Source organism: Guillardia theta, assembly GCF_000315625.1.
Source record: "Guillardia theta CCMP2712 unplaced genomic scaffold GUITHscaffold_38, whole genome shotgun sequence".
NCBI classification, from domain to species: domain Eukaryota; class Cryptophyceae; order Pyrenomonadales; family Geminigeraceae; genus Guillardia; species Guillardia theta.
The window spans coordinates 484,222-508,207 of record NW_005434636.1 but is presented as its reverse complement, the minus strand read 5'-3'; the positions used below and the strand labels follow the sequence as shown (position 1 = coordinate 508,207).

General features: G+C 53.1%; 7 protein-coding genes across 7 annotated transcripts; 3 read left to right on the top strand and 4 right to left on the bottom strand.

The window, feature by feature from the left end:
• Nucleotides 1-1,820: 1,820 nt before the first annotated feature.
• GUITHDRAFT_58703 (hypothetical protein) lies at nucleotides 1,821-2,060 on the top strand (the record flags this gene model as incomplete). Its single annotated transcript, XM_005831828.1, has 1 exon — nucleotides 1,821-2,060. A coding segment is annotated over one exon (240 nt), but the record flags the coding sequence as incomplete, so codon positions are not given.
• A 1,321-nt stretch (nucleotides 2,061-3,381) lies between these two features.
• GUITHDRAFT_152892 (hypothetical protein) lies at nucleotides 3,382-4,227 on the top strand. The gene is made up of 4 exons (XM_005831827.1): nucleotides 3,382-3,710; nucleotides 3,758-3,882; nucleotides 3,932-4,044; nucleotides 4,094-4,227. Exons 1-4 carry the CDS (start codon nucleotides 3,415-3,417, stop codon nucleotides 4,169-4,171), a joined length of 612 nt encoding a protein of 203 aa, XP_005831884.1. The 5' UTR covers nucleotides 3,382-3,414; the 3' UTR covers nucleotides 4,172-4,227.
• Nucleotides 4,228-6,191: 1,964 nt separating this feature from the next.
• Nucleotides 6,192-11,341, bottom strand: GUITHDRAFT_71870 (hypothetical protein; the record flags this gene model as incomplete). Its single annotated transcript, XM_005831826.1, has 5 exons — nucleotides 6,192-6,591; nucleotides 8,064-8,320; nucleotides 9,460-9,834; nucleotides 9,881-10,236; nucleotides 10,363-11,341. 5 exons carry the CDS (start codon nucleotides 11,339-11,341, stop codon nucleotides 6,192-6,194), a joined length of 2,367 nt encoding a protein of 788 aa, XP_005831883.1.
• A 2,451-nt stretch (nucleotides 11,342-13,792) lies between these two features.
• On the top strand, nucleotides 13,793-18,101 carry GUITHDRAFT_139499 (hypothetical protein; the record flags this gene model as incomplete). The annotated part of the gene is made up of 9 exons (XM_005831825.1): nucleotides 13,793-15,835; nucleotides 15,888-16,316; nucleotides 16,473-16,757; nucleotides 16,963-17,107; nucleotides 17,161-17,302; nucleotides 17,344-17,504; nucleotides 17,553-17,598; nucleotides 17,817-17,882; nucleotides 17,990-18,101. 9 exons carry the CDS (start codon nucleotides 13,793-13,795, stop codon nucleotides 18,099-18,101), a joined length of 3,429 nt encoding a protein of 1,142 aa, XP_005831882.1.
• A 201-nt stretch (nucleotides 18,102-18,302) lies between these two features.
• On the bottom strand, nucleotides 18,303-20,772 carry GUITHDRAFT_139498 (hypothetical protein; the record flags this gene model as incomplete). The annotated part of the gene is made up of 13 exons (XM_005831824.1): nucleotides 18,303-18,428; nucleotides 18,483-18,640; nucleotides 19,059-19,092; nucleotides 19,172-19,253; nucleotides 19,277-19,330; nucleotides 19,389-19,431; nucleotides 19,542-19,623; nucleotides 19,760-19,808; nucleotides 20,117-20,202; nucleotides 20,249-20,394; nucleotides 20,479-20,572; nucleotides 20,605-20,673; nucleotides 20,731-20,772. The coding sequence occupies 13 exons, from the start codon at nucleotides 20,770-20,772 to the stop codon at nucleotides 18,303-18,305; spliced, it is 1,065 nt and encodes a 354-aa protein (XP_005831881.1).
• Nucleotides 20,773-21,952: 1,180 nt separating this feature from the next.
• Nucleotides 21,953-22,397, bottom strand: GUITHDRAFT_109319 (RWP-RK domain-containing protein; the record flags this gene model as incomplete). Its single annotated transcript, XM_005831823.1, has 2 exons — nucleotides 21,953-22,201; nucleotides 22,251-22,397. The coding sequence occupies 2 exons, from the start codon at nucleotides 22,395-22,397 to the stop codon at nucleotides 21,953-21,955; spliced, it is 396 nt and encodes a 131-aa protein (XP_005831880.1).
• Nucleotides 22,398-23,351: 954 nt separating this feature from the next.
• GUITHDRAFT_109318 (RWP-RK domain-containing protein) lies at nucleotides 23,352-23,796 on the bottom strand (the record flags this gene model as incomplete). The annotated part of the gene is made up of 2 exons (XM_005831822.1): nucleotides 23,352-23,600; nucleotides 23,650-23,796. The coding sequence occupies 2 exons, from the start codon at nucleotides 23,794-23,796 to the stop codon at nucleotides 23,352-23,354; spliced, it is 396 nt and encodes a 131-aa protein (XP_005831879.1).
• Between the last annotated feature and the right edge of the window lie 190 nt (nucleotides 23,797-23,986).

The following is a 23,986-nucleotide window of genomic DNA, read 5'->3' as shown; positions in this document are numbered from 1 at the left end:
CCCTCACCTCGCTCCCTCACCTCGCTCCCTCACCTCGCTCCCTCACTTCGCTCCTTCACTTCGCTCCCGGCCACTTCTCCCGGCTGTCTCAAATCATGTCATCTAGTCAAACAGACCCACCTCGCCTCCTGTGAGTTTCACTGCGGCCCCGTCCACCCCCAGTACCCCATGAATTACCGTATGGTACCCCACCCTTTGAGGGTTTCTTTACTGGCACCACCCTTGAAACTTATTCCTCCGCTTTTTACTCAAAGTTAAGTCAAAAATACTACGACACACTGAGTTGTGCTCTATGGGCCGTTGCTGTCCTTCTTTGCTTCTAATTGAATATCTGGGGTGAGCTCATCGCGATGCTACCGGCGGTTAAACACCAAGCGAAGTTCGTCCATGGCATGCCCGTAGGAAGGAGCTACCACTGCCGCTGTCTGTGACTCGGAAGAGAGTAGAAGTCGCGCAAGAAACATGAGAACGACGAAAGAAAAGCCGCGGGTGAACGGAGTGTCTGATAGCGAGGATGATGAGGAACTAGAAGCTCGTTTGGAAAACTTGATCTCTGATGCCATCCAAGCACACCGAACAGGAGGAAGTGAGGAAGATGAAAATGAATCGGAGGCGAAGCAACGCCAGAGTTATTCTTGGAGCCATTCCTACTATGCGGAGCTCCGACGATACAGGCAGGAACGCTATGATCTGATACGCAAGGCAGCAGCTGCTGAGAGCAATGGGAAGCTGTTTGATTCTATCGAACAATACAAGAAGCTGCTAGTTCTCAGCAGCGATCAGTTCTTAAACGCAGCTGATCAGAGACAGGCATGCGAGAACCTTTGCAGGCTTTACTTGAAGATGGGGCAGGTACGACAAAACTTGATTGAAACGAAGAACTCACGTACCAAACAAACTTGCCAGACGACAGAGTATGAGTATTTTCAACAAAGGATGAGAAGAAACTTGGAAGAAGCAAGAAATGTCTTTGACAATGAAGACTCGAAAGCCCTGATGAAGAAGATCGATGACAACCTGTCCAAGACCGGAGGAGAGAAGTAGTCTAAGTTGTGATCTACAGCTGATTCGTCTGTGATGGTCTTTCAGGCTGTCACGAGCTCCGGACACTCTGGCACAAGAGACGTCAGAGCATCACATGAGTGAAGTAGAGACGTTGGCAGCTCGTCTCAAGAAGCCACCGGAGACAAGGTTTGTTGTTTCAGTGTTGCTAGTCTCACCTGCTTGTGAAGGTCGAGCGAAGATGCAAACGCTATTCTCGAGGTCATTCAGAGCAACGCCTTCCTCTCCCAGCGATTGAACCAGGCGCAAATGCAAGACCTGACGAGGTTAGACGCCTCCCGTCTTGCGACCCTCGTGTAAGCTCTGATTGCTTCAGCATCGCATACCACGAGACGCATCAAGAAGGCTTCTACTTGTACAAAGAGAAGGAGTTCGCATCCAAGGCTTGGCTGCTGTTGGGATGTTCGCCCTTCCTGGAGGACTATGCAGGATCGGTTGATATCTACATGAGGACGGGAGCTGAGAGGAGCGACTGCTTGTCTCACGTCATTCACAAAGGAGAGCTGATCGGGAGAGGAGCGCTGGAGGGAAAAGCTTTCAGGACGGACACGGCGATTGTCAGCGACGACGGGCATGATGACGTCATCACCCACAACCACTTCCTGACCATCAACGTCGAAGATTTCACAACAGTCCTCCACACCTTCCATCACCATGCCTTCCGGCTGTCGCCGACGCAGACCAGCCTTGACTGCAGCTTCATGTTCCTTGGCGATGCTGTTGTGCAGGACTTGTGCTCGCACTTGGTCGCCTCCGACAATCAATGTCTGCAGATGCTGGTACTCAAGTACAACAACCTGACGGCCGTGGGAGCCAGGAGGATCGGAGACTTGCTGAGGAGCACGGTGCCGCTAGCAGGGTTGGACTTGAGCCACAACATGCTGGGAGACGAGGGTTTCAAGGAGCTTTACTCTGCTCTCAGAGAGAACTCAAGCCTTACGAGCCTCTCCTTGCGTGCCAACGGCTTGACCAACGCTTCTCAGCTCCTCCTCCACGACCTCCTCCGCCGCAACACCAGCATCAACGTCCTGGACCTTAACGACAACCTGGTGGACATGAAGTTCCTCCATGCCGCTTCCACAAGCCGCGTCAACGAGACCGAGGGCCCTGCCCTCAGAGCTGCTCGCAGTGTCGCTCCTGCACCATCCTCCTTAGCGTCGGGAGGTGGAGTGTCAACTTTCGGAGCAGCTGAGATCGAAGGCGTGCTGGCGAGGTTGAGACGAAAGCTGCTCGAAGACGCAAGCTTCACCAGGGAGGAGCTGGTGGAGAGGATTGAGGCGCATGACGCAAGCAGATCCCTGTTGCTGGAGGCGAAGTCCCTCATGGACGTGTTCGCCAAGTTCGGGATCGAGCTGGACGACCAAGACCTTGTCGCCCTCTCTTCCTCCTTCGGCATGCCCAAGAGAGAGGGTCGAGCCAGGTCAAGGTTCAGCTCTCACAGGCCGGAGTTTCAGTTCGCCTATCCCTTCCTTGTTCAAAGTCTCGTGGGGGGATGCGAGGAGGAGATGCGGCTCTTTAGGGAGAAGGTGGAAGCTCTAGGTAACCCGTGACCTTCCGACTGAAGCGATCGAGTCCCGTCCTCCCTCTCCTCCTCCTCCCATCCCTCTCCTCCTCCTCCCATCCCTCTCCTCCTCCTCCCATCCCTCTCCTCCTCCTCCCCTCCTCCCCACTCCCTTCCAGCATCCAGATCGCTCATCCTTGCCCCCGCCATGTTCCCCGCCATGTTGAGTCTCCCCGACACCGCTCAATTGTTTATCCCCCTCCTCCCGCCTGATTGTTGCATCAGCGTTGCAGTCAGGCACATCTTCGCCTCCCCTCCCTCCCTCCCTCCCTCCCTCCCTCCCTCCCTTCCCTCTCCTCCCCTTCCCTCTCCTCCCCTTCCCTCCCGCCTTCGAGGTTCCCTCCTCTTCCTCCTCTTGCGCTAGATCCCCAGTAAAATGCCCAGAGCTGGCTTCCTCCTCAGAGGCCTCGTGGTCGTCAGCCATGCGCTGATCCTAGGCGCTTTCCAGCGCATGCCTACATCCTCCTTCCTGTCCCCAGTCTTGCGAGCGTCCTCTGCCTGCTCGCTCCGTAGGTTTGCCATGAGCGCCAGCGATGGAGAGGACGAGAGAGAAGCCAAGAGGAAGAAGTACTTGTCTCTCTCCAAGGACTTGCTCGGCAAGGCAGCTAAACTGCCGCCGGGGTGAGGAGGAGGAGCGAGGGGAGGAAGGAAGAATGGGGGAAGGAAGGAGGAGTTTCTGTGGTGGTGGAGGGGCTGTGGGTGGGTGTGGAGGAGGAGGAGGAGGAGGAGGAGGAGGAGGAGGAGCTGGGGGCGACTGCGATGACTGACGGGATGGCAGTACATCCAAGACCATGTTTCTCCAGAAGGCGAAGAACGCCAAGGCCATGGCGGACGCTCTCGGTTACTCTACGAACAAGGCAGATAAGGACGAGCAACCGAGCTCGCAGCCCGTGGAGATTTCTCATGCGTCATCAGAGTCGGCAGAGGAGCTCGTGCGATTGGTGAATTGGGCATACCGGGGAAAGGATGGACGGGAAGGATGGACTGGAGAGATGCGCTTCATCGACGGCATCAGGATCGACATGCCAGCCATGCTGCAGGCGCTGGAAGATCCCAAGGCAACAGTCTTCGTGGCATCGTGTCAAGAGTGCTGCTGACTGTGCTGCTGCGGGTCGGGGGTGACCGGCTTGCCAGGCGACCCGTTGGATGCATCAAGGTCGAGAAGGTCGCGGAGGACATGGCAGAGGTGGGCATGTTTGCGGTCGATCCGGACATGCAGTCCAAGAGAATCGGCAGCTCTCTGCTGCAGACAGCAGAAGGTACCATAGTTGCTCCTCTGCTTCTCTGACTCTCCTTCTCTCCTCCCAGAGTTCGCACGGGAAGCCCTTGGGGCGAGGAAGGCAACCATGTTCGTGCTCGAGAACCGCGGCGACATCCTCTCCTGGTACTTGCGACGCGGTTACAAGCGGACGGAGGAGACGGTGAGAGCTTGCGAGGCAGAGCTGGTGAAGCCTTGACATTGACGAGCAGGCGCCGTTCCCAGAGGACCAGAACGTGGGCAAGCCCAAGATAAAACTTCAGTTTGTCAGGCTCGAGAAGGATCTTTAAAGCGCGTTCGCTGCTCCTATCTCTGCCAGTAGGTTTTCATGGTAAATTTACAGTCTAAAACTGAGAGCTTCACTGCTTCCTAAGCCGCTCCCGGTAACTTGCCTCCTCCTTCTTGGCCTGCAACGCGTCGGCTGTTTCCAAACGTCAGCATCTGCGCAGGGAAGGAGTGCAAGGACTCGAGAGGATGTAAGGGAGGGCAAGGTGAATCACGCTGCAAGGAAGATGAGGATAGACGAAGACGGGCGGGGTAGGAAGGAGGAAGGGAAGCAATGGGATCGACAAACACCTTCGCGTCCCATGCTGTTGAAGTTCTCAGACATGAACTTGCAGCACTCAGCTGCGATCTCTATCGACTGCTGCGAGTTAGGATTCTTCCGGCACAGGTCGAGCGCTGTTTGCGTCATCGCGATGGCCCTGTTGTGTCGGTCGCCACCTGTTTCTGCTCGCATGCATCGGGCCTTGAAGAACTGCGAGGCTGCAAGAGCGTCGATGTCGTTGCTCTTCCGCGCCACCTGTACCAGCCTGTCAGGAAGCAGCAGGAAGGGGCACACTGTCACCTCCTCGAGTTCTCCCGAGTAGACCTGCAGGTCGTGCAGCTTGTTGGCCCCGTCGAGCTCGAAGCAGAGGCTCAAAAGGCTGAGCTTCACTCCCGCAAGGTTTCCGATCTCTCGCTGGAGGTTCAGGCAATCCTGCTGACCGTCACCCGCTGGAGGCACCCCAGCTCTAGCTCACCTGCCAGGCCTTGCAGGCCGCGTCCGAGCTGCTGAGGCGGGCGTGAAGGATAGCCATGCTCTTGAGGACGTCGGCCTCGCCTATCAGGTCGTTGACCTCCCGGTGGATCAGCAGCGCGGACTCCAAGTGAACGATCCCCTGCTGCGAAGCACCCGATGCGATCCCCAGGTGCATATACACGTTGGCCATGGCGCGCTTGTCTTGCAACTCCTGTTCTCACGAGGAGGTACAAGGGCAAGGCAAGAAAAGTTTTAGAGAAGCATCGCTGAACATCGGCATGGTACCTTGAAGTGTGTCAGAGCTTGGTTCAGCTTCGTCATTCCCTCCTTCGCATTCCCTTGCTTGTACTCGATGATGCCCTGCTGTTGCTTCAGTGCTCCTCGTAAACTCTTTCAACAACCCCCAGGCCCCACGTCCCACCACCACCGATGCCCTCCCACCTCTGACAGAAGGCACTCAGCCACTCCCAGGCGGTTTCCGTGCTTCTTCCTCCCCTGCAGTCGATGTGAGAAAATGGTTGAGGTAACGGCGACCACATGACCTCGAGCGAAGCCTTCAGCTTGAGCGACGCCTCCTGCAGCTGCCCACCAGCCCTTGTCACTCGCACTGCACTCCCTTCACCCCCATCCGACATTCACCTGAGAATGCAGTCCCAGAACCAGGCCCAAGTTCGCCTGATAGGTCGCAAGAGCCGCAGCGTCGCCAACGGAGATGCTAATTTTTTCTGCTTGTTGAAGGCAGTCAACAGATCGCTCCCACTTGCCAACCAGCTCGTAGCCCTGCAGAACATTGAGCTTGAACAACAACGGAAGCGCACGGTACATGCGCAAGCTCTGAGAGAGCCTGTGAGAGCTCGTGCGGGTCCAAGAAGATACTGTTGTTCTCGAACTCGATGCTCTTGGCCAGAAACTCTTTCGCCTGCTCCAGCTGATTGATGGCTCCTTCGGTCTCTCCTGCCTTGATCAGAATGGTGCCCAGCAAAACTTCAGCTTGCGCTCGTTGCCGCAAATCAGCATTCTGAACCGCCAGCTGAAAGGCTGCTTCACAGGACTGTCTGGCAGGACCCAGCTTTCCGATCGCCTGCGATTGTAGTGAGGAGAAAGAGAAGAAGTTGAAGGAAGGAAGGGATCAAGAAAGAAACGAAGAGGATGATGGATTGAATAGCGTACAGCATAGGCGTTAGCAAGCTCTCGGAGGCAGTCAGCTTCAGCCTTGGAGTCTCCAAGAGTCTTTCTGATGTTGAGGGCCTCTAGCAGCTGATCTATCGCCCCGTAGGAATCTCCGAGCTTCATAGTGGCGAGCGAGAGACCAGCGAGACCTGTGGCCTCCCTAGGGGGTCCAAGTGCTCCTTGCAAATCTGGCATGCCTGGCTGAAGTGAGCCCTTGTTTGCACAAAGTCTCCCTGCGCGTAATGCACTTCTCCGATGGCCATGAGACAACTTGCAACGCTGCTGTCCTGCGTCTGATTCCGCGATATGCTCAGCGCGTCCTCCATGCATTGGATGGCTGCCTGCGTGTTGCCCTTACGGTAGTGGATCTTGCCCATTTCGAGGAGACACTTTGCTTCTCCCCTGCTGTCTTGGATCTCAGAGCACATCTTATAAGCCTGCTGAAAGTGTTCGATCGCACGGTTCGACATCCAAAGATCCCGATACAGCGAGCCGAACGACTTGATCACCATGATTTCACTCTCCACGTCATCGTACCCTCTCGCTTCCTTGATTGCATTAAGCAGCACGCCAGCAGCACTTGAAGGGCTTCCAAGCCTCAGGTATGCCGAGCTCAAAGTGCACATGAGCTCGCAAAGTTCAGAGGGAGATTGGCCACTCGTGGAAGACGACTGAAGAGAGACTGAGAGGAATTGGTTTAGATCTCGTTCAGCTGCTCTTGCGTTGCCGCAGAGAAAAGCTGTCAGTCCCTTCTTCCTCAGAGCGTCTTGCATGCCCTTCTCATCCCCAAGCAGGAGCCTCAACTGATAACAGACGCTGTAGCTGTCGTATGCTTGTTGGAGCTGGTCAATGACGGAGTAAGCGTTCCCAAGAAGCCAATGACAGTTCGCCTGCAGCCTAAGTGAAAACACGAGGAGTTCGCAGGAGAATTAGCAACTATTACCTCCTCCATCTTGTCGTTCTGATTCTTCAAGGTTGCCAGATTGCCTTCGTAAAGAGCGATGATCTTCAAGGCATCTTCATGCTTCCAAACCTTTCAACACCACAAGTCAGCGTGTGAAAATTCCAACTCAGACTGAGCGATAAAGGCGAAGTTCATCTCTTACCTTGAACAAAGATGCGATGATGCCCACCGCACTGGCTACCTTCCCTGGATTCTCCTTATCGCCCACCAGATCTCCTCCAATTCCTCTTCTGAGGTATTCGGTACACCGTGCGGTGTCCCCAAGTCGAGCGTAACACATCGCCAACTGATTGCAGATATCGAAGCTTCCTCCATCGTCTCCAAGCTCTCCATACAGCTGCAAAGCACGTGCCAAGAGCTGAGAAGCTTCTTCATATCGCTCTTGCAACATGTAGCATGTCCCCAGCCCTGCAGTCACATCCGCACCTAGCTCGACTCTGGTTATCGATCCCTCACGCCAGACATCGCCCAGGATACTTCCCGCCTGTTTGTAGCTCTGGAGAGCGGCCTCAACGTCTCCTTGGGTCAGTTTAATGGCAGCAAGTTTCGTTACACAGCGCGCTTGCCCTTCCTTGTCACTGAGGCTAGTAAAAATCACGTATGCTGTCCTCAGGTTGTTAAGAGTCTTCGACACATCCAGCTCCCGTTGAGCGTCCGCCAGCTGCACCAGCGCTCGCGCCTCAGCACCTCTGTCCTTCTTTCCACGGGCAGCGTGAACTTCTGCAGAAATATCCTCTGCCATGTCGTGCACCTCCACTACTGGGAAGGTCTCCTGCATCGCATGCACTGTCTGGACCGCCTGGAAGGCGTCACCCAACCGAATGTAGGCCACTTTCAGGCTCTGAAGGCATTCCAAGGCAGCATGTTTGTCTCCACTCTCTCTGAAGCCAGTAAGAGCAAGTGAGAAAGAGTTGATCGCCTCCTTTGTTTCGTAGTTTCGAAATTGGAGAATACCAATGTTTTTCCTGCACCTGAGAGCAAAAAAAACGAAATCAGTACAGCACAAAGTACGCATTTTATTACATACCTTGCCTCCATCCTTTTATCACTGAACTCATTCAGGTAACGCATTGCAGTTTCAAAAGCTTCCTTTGATTTCTCGTATTCGTTTTTGTATAGAAACACAGTCCCCATGTTCAAGTAGCAAGTTGCCTTGTTAGCAGACTCGACGTTTGTTCTGCAAAGTACAAAGGCCTTCTCGTAACACTCCATAGCAATGTCGTAATTTTTTTGTTCCGTATAGCATGTGCCAATGTTGATCAAAGTTTTGGCTTCGCTCTCAGGCTCAGACAAACCTTTCATCTGTTTTAAACTCTCTTGCAGGTGTGAGATGGCGTTGTTGTAATCTTGCCAGAAGCTCATACACACTCCAAGGTTATTGAGATTCTTCGCAATCGCAGCCGAATTGCCTTCGTTCTTAAGCTTCATCAAGTTTTCGTGATACAGCTTCACCCCTTCCTGGATCTTTCCCTCTTGTGCTGCCAGCAGAGCACGAAGGTTAAGGAGCTCCGCCTGTCCAGCTTGATCATTGAGTTCTGATCTCAATGCCATGCATTCCTCGAAGGCGTCTCTCGCTCGCTTGAAATTTCTGAGCATGCTGTAGACAAACAATTCAATGGGGGAGTGTAACATGCTCTAAAAGTACCTGTGGATGAAAATAAGCTTCATCAGGGCGTCAGCTTGTCCCCTCTTGTCATTCAAAGACTTTCGAACTTCCAGACACTGTTCCAGGTTCTCCAATGCAAGCGGAAAATCGTTCAACTTCGCGTAAGCTTGTCCAAGCTGCATCAGCATTCCTGCAGCTTCTCTCAGAAACTATTTCAACCTCAGTGAAGGAAGTCACCTGCTTCTCCAACTCGATTTCCTTTATCACGCAAATTGCTCAAAGCAAGACTGAAGGTCTTGATCGCTTGCTGTTCGCCAAGTTTCGTTTGGACACAGCCGAGATGATTCAAGCAGTCAATTTTTCCAGCCCAATTGAAGCTTGGATCCTGTGGACGAATTATTTTTGTGTTGATTACAACAGAAAATCTTACAGCCATCAATGCTGTTTGAAAGTGTTGTTTTGCCTCCTTGATATCCCCCAATGCAGCAAAACATGCGCCGATGTGCATGGTGCACGTCGAAATGGATGACTTGTCGTTGGTCTCCGTTAAAAGACGCTGCGCAGCCTGCAAAGTTCTTACATAATATCTCAAACACATTCATAGGCTCACCTCAAACCGCGCCTTGGCATTTGCAAAGTCATTGATATTGAAAAACAACAAGCCCATCTCCTGAAGACAGTCGGCAATCCCAAGCTTGTCTTGGATTTGAGTACGAAGGTCAAAAGATTGCTTCAAAGACGCCATTCCATCATCGTGAAGCCCCATCTTCCCCTGCACACTTCCAATATGCTGCAGGCACAGAGCTCGATTCGAGACGTCGCGAAGTTCCTGGTAAAAGGACATCGCTTGCTGGAGGAACTGCAAAGCGACTTGATACTCGCCGATGGCTGCGTTGGACAGACCAAGACGAAGTAGAATTTCGTGATCTGCTGCACCGTCGCCAATCTCTTGCGAAAGAGTGAGATGTTGCACGTAGCATTCAATAGAACGCATATGTTCGCCAAGTTGGAAGTCCACTCCTCCGAGGTTCTCGTAACACTGCATCATCGCAGCTTTGTTTCCTTCAGCTTTCCAAATGGCCAAGCTCTGCTCGTAATATTCTGCCGCAAGTCTCCACTCACCGGCAGCAAGATGTGCCAAGCCAAGATTGTCAAGACACTGTGCCTCTCCAACTTTGTCCCAAGTCTCAACCTTCCAATACATCTCAGTCACTGCAATCCACAAACTAAAATCTTACCTTGATTGGAAGACAGCGATCATAGGAGAAGATAGCTTGTCGTTTTTCACCCATCTTCATATATGTGTCGCCGAGGTTTTCGTAGCAAATGGAGATGCCGTTGTCATCCTCCAAGCGTTCGAACATGTGGAGGGCTTCCGTGAAGGCCTCGAAGGCTCGATTCAACTGATCCAACACCAGAAATTCCAGACCGATCCGTACGAGGCAACGTGCTTCCCCGGTCATATCTCCAATGTCTTTCTTGACCCGCAGACTCATCGTGTAGAACGTGACAGCCTTCTCAGGCTTTCCTATGCTGCTGTATACATTGCCGAGGTGATCCAGACAAACCGCCTTACCCGAGTGGGCACTGGCATCTTCAGGGGGGAGGTGCTGAAACATGTCCAATGCATCCTCCAAGCACTTGATTGCAACATCATGGTTTGAGTTGTGGAAATGAGCCAATCCCAGGCTGATTAAAGTGTCTACGAGCCCACTTTCACTGAATTGCCTTTGTATCTCCAAGCATCTTTCGTAAGACAAGACAGCCTTTTCCATATCTTCAGCTCGCATGTAGCAATTTCCTAGACATTTGTAGCATTCACACTCTCCAAGAACATCAGCAGTGTCCCGTCGAAGTGTCAAACTTCGATCATACTGCTGTATTGCTGCATCGACATCCCCAATGTCAAAATAGACCAACCCCAGACTATCATAGCAATCAGCTATTCCCCTGGGATCATTCACCTTCTGACGGACTGCCAAACATCGTTCAAAGAAATCAATGGCAAGCTGGTTGTCCTTTTGCATCTTGAAGACATTGCCCAGATGTTGCAAGCAGACTGCCTGGCCATGCAAGTCTGCGTTGTCTTCACAGATGACAAGACTCTGCTCGAAGTAGTCCATCGCACGAAGGTCATATCCTATGTCACAATATGTCAAGCCTAGCTTGTTAAGAGCCTCCGCCAAGCCAATCTTGTCGCGAGTTTTTCTGCGCAACACCAAACATTGCTCGAAAGCTTCGACAGCCTGTCGCACTTCTCCAGCTTCATAGTAAATACTACCCAAGGTGAACAGGCAAGACGCTTCTCGATTCCAGTCCTTCAGCTGTCTGCAGATTTTCAAACATTGTAAACAATGTTCAATTGCTTCATAGTTGTCTCCGTTGGCTGCACAAGTAAGGCTCAGCTTCATCTGAGCCTCTCCCTGCCCGATGGGATCGCCTTCGAGCAAGTCGTAGCATTCTTGAAAGTACTTAATTGCATGCTCTGAGCTCTCCAGAAGATTGTACAAGCATCCTAAGTTGCTCAAAGCAACAACCATGCCTTCCTTATGGTCGACCGATCTGCAAAGATCAAGTGCTGTCTCGAGGCATTGAAGACCCTCTGACTCCAGCCCACTTTCGCAGTACAAAAGCCCTAGTGAATTGAATCCTTGCGCTTCAGCAACTCTGTCTCCATCTAATTTAGCTTTCTCTATCATCTAACCGATTGTTATCAATTTTGACAAAAAAGTGAGTTGAAAATTCTTGCCTTCAGATATGTCTCGGGTTTATCATCCTCAGGCTTGTGCATCTTCTTCCTCTCACGCCTTTCTTGCTCGATTTGTTCTCTCTTCACATCTTCGTTGTACTCTGTAAAGACATCAGCATGTAGTACCACTACCAGGAAAAAAAATGTTTGCCTCCAATTCCCAGAAATTCATGAAGCTCACGACACGTAGCAATTTCTGGGACCGCCATAGCTTCATCTATAATGATGTTAGAGATATACATGCAAAAACATTCCTACCGAGGTACGTCTGGAGCTGTTTCCTGCGATCACTCACAAACTCTGGTGTCATTGAATTAAAGAGCTGCAAACGCAGAGCTTTTAATCCATGAGGGTGAATTTGCATCAAACAGAAACCTTATCCGGAGGAAATTGAATATTAAATGAAGAAAATTTTCGTTTGAGTTGAGCATCTAATTCTTTAAAGTCTGAAAACCCTGTGTAGCATGCATGAGAAATTTGCTGTCTCGAGTGAACAATGGTTTCCTACTTTTGCAGACACTCTTGACCTTGAAGGCGGTTTTCGTGTGCACAAAATACACAGTAAACGGCCTGGTGTATGGGCCTCTCGTTTCTACACACACACACACACGGGTTCAGACCATGAATTCGGCCCTCGCAAAAGTCCGACCTGTTTTGGTTATGACCGCCCTGATGCCACATTTCTTCTCGTCGTTCTTGAGGGTGTGTGAGACCCAGGCTTCGGCCCTCAGCAGAACATATGCATGCCTTTGCAACCGTATGATTATGCGAGCAGTGCAAGACCCAAAGACAAAACATACCAGGGACCACTCTTCGAAAGCTCACATCGGAAATCTGCTCCGAACCAGCGTCACACAAGGCGGCAAGCAACATGTAGGTATAGCGCGAACGATGGTCAGATTTTGAGGCGAGCCGATACACACCTGATGGTCTCCTGGGATTGTTGGAGAAGACGCTGTACTCAACTTGCTCGTTGAAATCACCAACAGTCATGTCGGCAACCGAACTGGCCACAAATCCAAGGAGAATCGGTGAGGATTCTTCTGCAGAAGAATGTCAAATCAAATCATTCACTCGTCTATGAGGCAGAATGAGATCAAAAATCCTGCTCTTTCAGGAATGTTGCAACTGCATGGCTGGCAATGGACCTAACTTGACTAAGGATTGCTCTCACAGCACTGCTTCGCAACTCAAGATACATACCACAACAACGACCCCATGGTTTTTCAGATTTCACACATCCGACTTCTGGGAACATAAGAATGCCAACTCTTATGAAGCACCTCGTGAAGAGATTCTTCACGATCAATGCAGCACTCGAGCTCCGACGTACTCTCGCAGAATTTGACGCTCCTGAACAGATCCCTCTCTCATATCCAGAAACCGTCCTCCTTCTCGCCGCCTTTTTGATCTCCTCGTTTCACCATCATCACGCTCAACTTGTGACCTACTACATATCTGTGTTTTCCTTGTTAACCATTCCTTCCTTCCCTCCTACAACTCGAAATTTTCTTCATGCCATTCCCCTTGCCGCGGCTTTTGGCTCCTCCACCCCGAGTTCCTGCACCCACCCGTTTTACATATGACCCCCAATCGTACATCTGTAACCCCTCGATGATATTTACTACCCCCAATTTGGACTGTTTTTGTCCGTGTATTTTGTATTGGTTTCATCAACCCCTACAGATGGTACCCCGATTTGTATTACCCCTACCCACTTTCTCGATCTCCACCCACCCCCTCATTACCCTCCGAGAGCTCCGAAACTGGCGCGGGCTCGCATCGGAACTGACGGTGGTCTCATTGTGTTTTATTCTTCCCTTTCTGGGTAGGGTACTAAAAGGGGGTACTCAGAAAGGTAAAAGTAGGGGTAATTTAATGCGACAGGCATAAATTCACACATCTTACGGGGTAGGGTGGGGCACCTCTTGAGTCGGGTAGGCAAGTTGGCTGGTCTGGTGGAAGTAAGTAGATGATTGCTAAGAAAAGTTTACTTAAGTAAGAAATATATTACCCATCCATAGAATATTTTCTTACTTAAGTGATTTATATGTGGGGAATGGGGTGGGTGGTTTGTTGAGCGACAGCGTGAGTGGTTCGCTGGCACATTTTGAGAGCACAGGATCATGGCACAACAACCGTAGGGGAGCGGCAGAAGGGAAGAAGAGGAGGAGGAAGAGCGCGAGTTGTGAGAGAGCGCTGATAGAGAGAAGGAGGGGTGAGTTCGAGCTGGATCAGGTGGGGCTGCATTGCAGCTGAGAATCGCGACAAGTGCGGACGTTCAGGAAACTGGAGGATCATCTCGAAGAGGAAAGCAAGGCAGGGATCGACATTGGGGAGACCTCTGAGCAGCTTTCTGGGCCGTCCCCGCATAGCCCTCGACCCGTGAACTCTTGTAGGGATGAAGAAGGGGTTCCTTTGCGCACCGAAGGAGACGCCTAAGCAGAGTGGCGAATTGAACAAGGGACGGGATGCAGAGAGCTTCATCACAGACACTGAGAAAGAAAATCACATGATGGAGAAGGAGAAAGCTTTTGAATCGAATGATGGAAAGATCAAAAGTCGAGCAAATGGTTCGACGGCAGAAGTCGTAAAGCAGGAGAAGGTCGCTCCAGCCCTTGCTCCAGCCCTTGCTCAAGCTCCTGTTGCGCCTCCTCCTCCACCATCCTCGCCAGAAATGGTCTCATCCTCCGCCGAACGGCTTGTATTTCAGTGGAAAGTACAAGCTGAAACAGTCAAGGCAGTTCAAGAGGCAGAGCAGAAACAAGCGGAGGATTGTCATACCCTTGACACATACCTGGCTCTCACTGAGTGCTCGGCAAAGAACTCAGAGACAATTGTCTGCCAAGGAGCTTGCTGCGAGAAGACAGCTGACGGTCATCTCATGTTCCAGACAGAGGTAACAAACTTTCGGTTTGCAGTCAATTACAAAGCAGTGGCCTGCATCAAAACGAACAAATGGAAGGTCGTAGAGGGCCAAGGGATCGAGATTGAGTCACCGGGTACAACTCCGAGTCGACCAGAGGCTCCGTCCGTCTCCGGCAAAGGCAAAAACCATCTAAAGTTGAAATGGACCCCTCCTGAAGCCAGAGGGTCGCCTGTTAACTTGTACGAAGTTGAACTTCGAGCGTTAGAGGGAGACGGTGCTGATGACGATGACACTTTCGTGCCATGGGGAAGTGCCATGCTTGTCCACAAGAGTCCAGACTGTAAGTGTGAAGTGAAGTCTTTGAAGCCGGGAACAGCTTATCAGACCAGAGTCAGGGCGTTCAATAGGTATGGAGCAAGCCAGCCCAGCCCTTGGGTTTGTGTCGTCACATCAGCTACCGTTCCGATGCAGCCTCCTCCTCCATATGTCTCCCAGGTGGGCTTGGAATGGATGTTGATTGCATGGCAACCACCGGAAGACGACGGGGGCACTACAATCAACCGGTACAGTCTGGAAGTCGATGAAACCTTAGAGGAAACCCCTCAGTTCACCGTCCAATACAATGGGCCCGAGAAGCAGTTCCTGATGAAGCCGGTTGTGTGTGGACGGAAGTACAGGTTTCGAGTTCGTGCATTTAACGCTGTCGGGTGTTCTCAATTCTCGAACGTGATGGAGGCGTCCGGGGTGTGTGGAGCTCCGAGCCCCCCTGGTCCCGTCCAACTGGCCGGCAACCTGACCGCACATGGCATGACTCTGACTTGGACTCCTCCCATGAAGGACAACGGCTCGGCCGTACAGCTCTATCAGGTGGCAATGAGGAGGATCCTTGACGGGATGCCCATGGGCTACTTCGAGATCGTCTACAATGGCCCAGAGCTGGTCTGTGAGGTCGGGAGGCTCTTCCCTGCCTGCGTGTACGAATTCTGTGTCGTTGCCATCTCTGCTCTCGGCACCAGCGCCCCGTCCCCTTCAACATGCATCTCCACGGCAGGGGCTCCTCCTGGCCCTCCCCCTCCTCCCTTCGTGCTGCAGAACGAGGTAGGTAAGCTCACCGTAGGTTGGACGCTCCCGGACATCTGCAACGGAGCTCCGGTCACCAGCTTTCGGGTAGAGCGAATCGTCTCTGACGATGGTGGGAGATCTTGCACTCGTGAGCTCGTACACGAGGGTAGCTCGATCTGCTTCTCGTTCCAGGGGTTGGCTCCCGGATCTGCCATCACCCTTTCGGTGTCGGCGATCAACATGTACGGGATTGGGCCAAGCAGTCTGCCGGCTACCTTTGTCACCCCATGCACACCGCCAGGTAGGCCAGCTATCTCACAGGCGTCGGCCTGCGGGGCGGGGAGGGCGACGATTCACTGGAACGCTCCGGAGGAGGACGGAGGAAGTCCAATCACGTTGTACAAGGTGTATGTTCATCTCAAGGGCTCGAGCCAGGAGCCCATACAAGTGCTGACGGAGAGCTCTCCCCTCACCGTTGACTCGCTCTCGCCGGGAAGCATCTACGTGGTGAAGGTGAGGAGAGGAGGGAGGAAGGAGCACGAGACGTTTCCTTATCCTTGTACAGGTTCTGGCCATGAATAGCTTTGGCAACGGAGACTGGAGCGAGCCTCTCAAGTTTTCTTCCGATCCAGGAGCGCCGGCGGCCCCCGAAAGCCCCGAGATCACCCGCGTCACCTCTCAGTCCGTCATGCTCTCTTGGCAGCCGCCAGTGCGGACCAACGGAGCAGATGTGGAGGAGTTCAGCCTACAGATGCTCGAGGTCGTGAGCTCCTTACAAGCAAGCGCGGGGTTCCAGACCATGTACACGGGGAGTCTGCGATGCTTCGAGGTGATGGGCCTGAGGCCGGGGACCAGCTACAAATTCCGCGTGTGCGCGAAGAACGCTGCTGGGCAAGGACCGTACAGCATCCCCGCGATCGGCACGACTGATGCCGTGCCTCCCGGGCCTCCACTTGCAGTGACACTCACGGGAGTCACGACCAGCTCTCTCAAGGTCCGGATCCCCTTCTCTTCCTCCTCTTGTCCTCCTTCCCCAGCTTCAGCCTCTTTCCCCGGACACATGCTGGACTGCAACTGGCATCTCTTCGTCCTTTCCTCCCCTCCCCCTGTTGATCCTCGTACTGCTTCGTTGTTGTGACTGAGATCGCAGGTCAAGTGGTCTCCCCCTGCCTTCGAGGGAGGGAGTCCTGTCACCTCCTACTCTGTGCTGGTAGCGGAGCTGGCGGATGACAGGGCGGACGATCGAGCTGGGAAGGGAAAGAAGCAGTCCCCTGGCGGCGCCAAGGAGGCGTGGAGGGGATCGGCTATGAGCTGCAAGGTCAAGGCTGCGCCGGACACTCAGTACGAGATCTTCCTTGTAGCCCACAATGTCATCGGGCCCGGGGTCCCTGCTCCCTCAGTGTTTGCCAAGACGCCTCAGCAGCAAGCGGCCCCTGTGAAGCTGAAGCCACCCCCTCGTCTTGCGGCCCCGACAGGTCTGGAAGCAGGAGGGAGGAGGGAGAGAGAGGAAAGGAGATGAAAGAGGAGGGGGGCCGGGATGGGAGGGGAATGGGAAGAGGGTGGAGAGGAGCGTAAAAGGGAACAAGGGAGAAGGAGGGAAGTGACATGCTCCTCCTGCAGTGTCTGTGAAGGGATCGCAGGTGCGCGTCAGCTGGCTGCCTTGCAAGGATGCCAACCCCCCGGTCCGATGCTTCAAGCTGGTGGCCGAGGAGCTGGGCAGCGCCAACAGAGACAGCCAATCCTTGGAGGAAGAGGAGGCTGCTAAGGAGCTCTATGTGGGATCAGGTGCCTTCTTTTTTTCCTTGAGGATGCTGGTGGAGGAGACTGAAAGCCAGCAGGGACCAGCACGGATGTGACGAGTTTGGTTCCTGGCTGCTCCTACAACCTTTTCGTCATGGCCGAGAACGACGTGGGAAGGGGAGCGTGGAGCCTTCCGACGTTGGTGCAGCTCAAGAGCATCCAGGAGAAGAAGAAGTCTAGGTAACGCTGCTGGTTGCCTCCTTCCACTGAGAGGCTGGCAGAGAGCTTCCTCCTCCTGTGCCGGCTGATCTCAAGCTCGAGAAGGCGACGAGGACTAGCCTGAAGCTGAGCTGGACGCCTGGCGGTGGAGAGGGAAGGGAGCGAGAAACATTTCAGCTTGAGATCGCGGAAGGAAGCGGATCTTTCGAATGTGTATATACAGGTAGGAGGAGAAGGACGACGAGAAAGGTTCTCCTCATGTTTCTTGCAGGAACAGACACGAGCTTCACCGTGATGAAGTTGAAGAACAACTGCAGGTCGGCGAGGAGGGAGGAGAGCGGGATGATGTGTATGAATGGAGGGGTTCAAGGGAGCGGCGTTGATGGAGAGAGAATGTAGATGTGAGGAGGGAGGAGTGAGAAGGGAGCAAGTAGAGAAGGAGGAGGCATAGAGGAAAAGGGAGGAAGGAGGAGGGAGAGGAGAAAGGAGGGAGGAAAGAGGAAGGAAGGGATGGAGATGCCTGATCAGTCTGCAGGTATCGAGCAAGAGTCAAGGCCATGACAAAGTCAGGGAGCGCCAGTCGATACACGGAAGAGCAGAGGTATGCATGCACGGCATGGAGGACGAGAGTCAAGAGTTGCGGGAGGGCAGAGGGGAGGATGGGGAAGGGAGCTATGAGAGGGGCTGGTATGTGACAAGTTCGAGCAGCTTCAAGACGCTGGCGCCTGTGGAGTCCAAGTGGAGGACACACGCGCTGTCGATTCTTGCCGTCCTGGTGCTCGTGGTCCTCGTCTACGGATTGTTGCGATCCAACGAGTAGAGAGGACCAGGAGAGAAGGAGAGTAACAGTCCGAGCTGGCTGAATGTTGTTATCATCAAACAGAAGGTGGAAGAATATGAGCTGGTCTACTCGCTCCTCCATCTTCGACTCCTTCCTCTCTTCATGCTCTTTCTTTCTCCTCGTTGCTTCGGAGTTTCACCTATCTCCGGGTAACCTTGGCTCTGCTTATCCCCTCCTCCTTCAGGCCAGTGCTGGCCCTTGGCCATACTCGTATCCTCCTGATTCTTCATCACTTGCACACCGGTAGACCTCAGAACCCTCACCCCAGGGAGACGCGATGGGCCGAAAACTTCCGTTCTCCTCCTGCTGCTGCTGGTCGTCAGGCCATAACCCGTCGTCTCAGAGTCCTCTCAAGCTCACCCATCCTGTCTTGAGCAGCCGCGGGGTCATCACCCGAGGAGCGTTGGGGTCGCTGAAGGACATGCTGGCGTCGGCCGGATGCCTGAGGATGGAGCTGGCTCCTCCCTGCTGTGGCGTTCCAGCCCGAGGAGAAAGCGGCGGAGGCGTGCGAGATTTGCCTGCGATCATAAGGAAATGAGACGGGAGAGAAGGAGAAGTGAAGGGCAGAAGGTGGCAGGACCGGGAGAAGTAGAGCGATCTTGACGAGGATCCTGGCCATGAATATTAGTTCAAGAAGAGGAGGGATGGAGGAGGAAGGAGGGAGAGGGTTGGGGGAGTTAGAGAGGGCGGAAAGTAGGGGGTTCAAGGAAGCAGAATGGGACCGTGAAGGGGGAAAGCGTCGATCTGGTGAGGAGGGAGGTTGGGCCCTCGAGCATCATGGAGCTTCAAAGTGAAAGTCAATCACAGGCAAGAATGGTAAGATGTACCGAGAGGAAGGAGCATTCCTGCTGGCGACAAGATCTTGCTGCACGGGAAATAACGAGAGGAAAAGGAGGAAGAGGAAGGGGAGAGGAAGGGACGGGAAAGCAGCAGGACCTGAGGTATCCATGAGCTCCTCGACCGCATCAGCCTGTAGCGTGCGAAGTTCTTAAAACCGGTCCAGGCCTGCACGTCTTTCCTCATCGACGGGTTAAAAGAGCTTCAGCTACCATAACAGCTAAGCTGGACTTCGCAGTGGGGTCGCGCTGGAGCTCGAAGTCGAGCTTTGCGCTGGTTGTGTCGATGAGCTGACTGCCCAGCTCAAAGCATCTCACCTCTGCGCGATGTACTCGAAACCTTGCTGATCCATGAGGCCGAAGCGGACGCAGCTGCGATGATGTAAGGGTTGACGTCAGCAGGAGGTTGAAGGAGGAGGAACAACGCAACCCCATCAGTGGGACCAGAAGGCTCCGCCGAGAGCTGTCTCCGGCTGCAAAAGCAAGAATCACCGCACGTGCGAAGACAGAAAAGAGGAAGGCGGGGCAGAGAGGACGGGAATGGGGATGTGAGGCGGGTCAGAGGAGAGAGCCAACGGATGACCTGACATCCAAGTAAGGGCTGCCTCGAACGTCGTGACTTCGTTCTCAGCTGGGAGGTTGTCATCGGACAGAAACTCCAACACCTGAGAACTCACTAGTCACCAGGTGTCACAGAAGGGAGATTCTTCCTCACCCGGGCCGGTTCCATGGACAGAAAGCTCTGTGTTATCATACACCTCAGAGTCGAGAAGCCAAGGTTTGCAGACTCAGATTTCTTACCTCGGACTTGAGCAGCATGTCGGTCATGTGCCCTTCCCACGACTTCCTCCTGCACTACTGCTTCAGTCTTGCTGGTTGACCATAGCGGCCCCCGTGGACCTGTCTTGATTTCTTGGTCTGCTCTGACTATGAAGAACAACCTGTTCAGGCGCCCTCAGCCCCTCCCGTCTTTGCAAGCAAGAGTCTAGCTCTCAGGTGGACCGACTTCGAACTCGTTGGTGACGGGCTCGATAGGATAACTCATGTTGGCGTAGCTTTGGAGAACGTTGTCTGCCTTGACCCTTTGCATATCTTGTTCCAGCACGAAGATGCTAGATCTTGTCAGCTCCGCCACACCCGTGACACAAGTTGGCTCACTGTCTGTTGCGATCTCTGACCATGGTGATAGCCTCGTACGCAAGAATCCATGGAGAGGAGCATCCGACAAGGATGAGAAGGCCAACCTTGCAAGGATCATCATCAAGTACAACCTTGACGGAGAGATTTTACCTCTAAGATTGCTTGGTAGTGATTTTGCTGGCAATCAGGTCTGAACGCTATTGAAATAAGGACAGCAGCAACGATGGCGAGGGACCACAGAAGGGCAAAAATGAAGAAGAGGACAAAGTTGCGGATGTATGCTGATCCAATGATTCCTGGGAAATCATGAGTTAGAGCTAAAGAGATTGTTTTGGCTGATGGGATTCGGATGAATGTAAACATTCGTAAAGATGAATGACCTATTGAGAATATGATTTCCACACAGGCGATGACTATAGCCCACGGCAACCAATATGTTCCATCGGGATCGCACGCTTCTATGATGATATTCGTCTGAAAAAACTCGATCATGAAAATTATAATACCATGATCCCTACCAGGTATACGCAGAACTGAAAGACTCCAAAGAAGATCATGCCATAGTGAGGAACAAGCTGCAAATGAGTGTAATTTAACTCCTGATAGTCTCAGGGTTGCTTTATGTTTCTCACCTTGCCCAGGGACTCCTCAGGAATTTGTAACGGTTTCTGCATGATTCGCTACAGCCTGACAGTGCAGGTTGGCCGATGAACAACAACCTGAATCAGCCCGTATCACAAATCTTACAAACTCGAATGAGATGCTTCGATCTATGCTTCAAAAGATTCATGGTAGGACGCCAAGATCAATATAGGAAAGGTGAACAGTAAACTTCAAGAGAATTGAAGCGCAGTGGAGGAGTGTAGAAATGTTGAGATCAGGACCGAGGGAAGGAGGGAAGGAGGGAAGAGAAGGTAGACACAGAGTGGGGAAGAGAGAAAAAGAAAGATGGGGGAAAGGAGGGAGCAGCGAAAGAGCGGAGAACAGGAATCATAAAACATATTCAGAGCATGAATTTCGAATCCTACCACCACGAGCACTACCCCCGATGTTAGGAGTGATATTGGGGGTAGTAGCGATGATAAGTCGGTTCCAAATTTGACAGGCTGGCGCGTTACGGGGCAAAAGCATGGGCCTGCCTCAGATATTTGAGATTCAGGGGCATTGATAAATGATTAAGAAATTTGGATAGGAGAAATATGCTGCCACTGATCCCAGCAAAGGTCAATGCTCTAAAGTTACTTATCATTTATCAACAGTACAACTACCCCTCCGCCTCAACCTATCTCTCTAAAATCATCCTGGCTATTTCCGCTACAGCTGCGGTGACAAGTAATGTGCGCTTGTTTGCTGAGGGATGCAAGGTACTTCCTGGGCACCTTTGAGTGTGTCCTCTAGAAGAGTGTAGCCAGTGTAAACGTGCTTTCCATGCAATCTGTGCGGGTAGCACGGAGGATTTTGAGCAGACAGGAAGGTGTGGACAATCGCAATGTTCCATCATCACCAAAGCTGCGCGCAGTGCCGCTGATATGACAGGCCAGGAAGTCCAAGCCGCAGTCCCGGCAATCGCAGTCTCGGTAACCGGTGACTCGTCTCCCGGATCGTCTCAGCGGTCAGCACTGTCACAGCCGCGGCGTCCGCGTCCCACGCTAGACATGCTGAAACTGCCGATCTCAGTCTTCACAGACACGCTTATAGAAATTCCTTTCAGTAAATTGTTGATATGCACTCGATACAATTTCTTTGTAATTTTCTTGTGCAGCTTACTCCTGATCTATTCCATGTATCAGCTCGCATTACTACTCTACACCATTGTATCCTCCTTCCCTTCCTCCTTCCCCGCCTTCCTCCTCCTCATGATAGCCCCCCGTCCTCGCTCGTCGTCATGTACCATGCGATCCACTCCGGATCCAGCGGCCCCGTCCCGTCCTCTACGTCTTCGTCTTGTCTCCCTCCCGTCCCCGTCCTCCCCGAGTCCCGTCCCCGCCGTGGCTTCCGCTGTGCAGCAGCGATCTTCTTGTCGCCAGACGCCTTCCGCTCGTACGGCCATCGGGAGATGCCGAGCCGCCGGCGCGCGCTCTTGAACGCCGTCAGAGACAGCCCCTGTAGACCAGTCAGAGCTACCTCGTCAGACACAGGGCAGCATCGGTACCAGGGAGGCGGCAGCCTCAGTCTGCGGGAGGTGGAAGAGGGCTTGGATGGTAGAGAGCTTGAGGTTGACGCCTCGGCTACCCTTGTAGAAGAGGAGGGCGCCATGGAGGGCTTTTCGTCTGGGGAAGACGCGGACGGCAGGGGGCATGGCAGGGGCGGGGATGTAAGGAAAGTGGGGGGAAGGTTGTTTTACACGGCGGTTTTAACTGAAGAAAATCAGTCACGAGGACGCGTAGAGATGCGACCGGGTGAGCTTGCTCCTTGGTGGATGAGTAAAACTTTGGTACCAAGTAGAATGCTCTACCAAGTAGAGTAGGGCACGCACTCGTGTCCCTTTAGACCCTGACATTGCTACAAATGAATCGATGCAGATGTAGACTGACAGATGCCCATGCATGCGAAAGACATGATATGCTAATCTAGGACTTGATCTCGGAATCTGAGACATACACAATCTAGGAATCTGATTCACTTGTTGAAACTGCCGAAGGATTCGAAGGGACCGTTTCTGTCATGAACTAAATTTCAAGACCAATGGGTTGTCCTCTCAGCTGCTCCTTGTGTCACTCAAGGTCGGAGCAGAATACCTACTTCCTACTACCATGCAGTGTATCCTGGGCAAGAGTTCCTTCTACGACAGGTAGGCACCAGTGACGACACGCGTTCAACATCTAATTGAGCATCAAGAGCGGGGGGTGGGGGAAGCCGATCATTATGCAGCCAACAGGTACATCCTACCTGATGCAAGAATCAGCCGTGATAGGGTGGGATAGATTCGTCTTTGTTCAATCCTGGATCGCGACGTGCTCATGGTAATAGCCTTGCCAGTCCTCACTTCAGTGTCCAGATTGCAACCTAGTCCGTGGGTCGATCGGCTTTTATGGTTTTCAGCTGCTGCTTTCTCTGAGATTAAGCTTTCAAGAATCCTGCACAACTCTGAGATGCAATCAAGCGTTCCATTGTCTCCTCTATGCGAGAAGAATGTTTGCGTTATTCATTCAGCCGACTCCTTCATGCTATGATTGCATAATGTTACAAACATCATTACTACTCTACACCATTGTATCCTCCTTCCCTTCCTCCTTCCCCGCCTTCCTCCTCCTCATGATAGCCCCCCGTCCTCGCTCGTCGTCATGTACCATGCGATCCACTCCGGATCCAGCGGCCCCGTCCCGTCCTCTACGTCTTCGTCTTGTCTCCCTCCCGTCCCCGTCCTCCCCGAGTCCCGTCCCCGCCGTGGCTTCCGCTGTGCAGCAGCGATCTTCTTGTCGCCAGACGCCTTCCGCTCGTACGGCCATCGGGAGATGCCGAGCCGCCGGCGCGCGCTCTTGAACGCCGTCAGAGACAGCCCCTGTAGACCAGTCAGAGCTACCTCGTCAGACACAGGGCAGCATCGGTACCAGGGAGGCGGCAGCCTCAGTCTGCGGGAGGTGGAAGAGGGCTTGGATGGTAGAGAGCTTGAGGTTGACGCCTCGGCTACCCTTGTAGAAGAGGAGGGCGCCATGGAGGGCTTTTCGTCTGGGGAAGACGCGGACGGCAGGGGGCATGGCAGGGGCGGGGATGTCGAGGGAGTGCGGAGCAACTGCTGTGCTAGGTTCTAGTGGGAGTACAGAAGCTGTCTTGTCTCGTCTCTTGGTACCACCCCTACCCAGAAATCCACGCAAACTTCTCAAAACCCCTACTACAAGGGGATAGACATCGAACGGGGTGGGGGTGCGGTGTGCAGGGGAGGGGGGG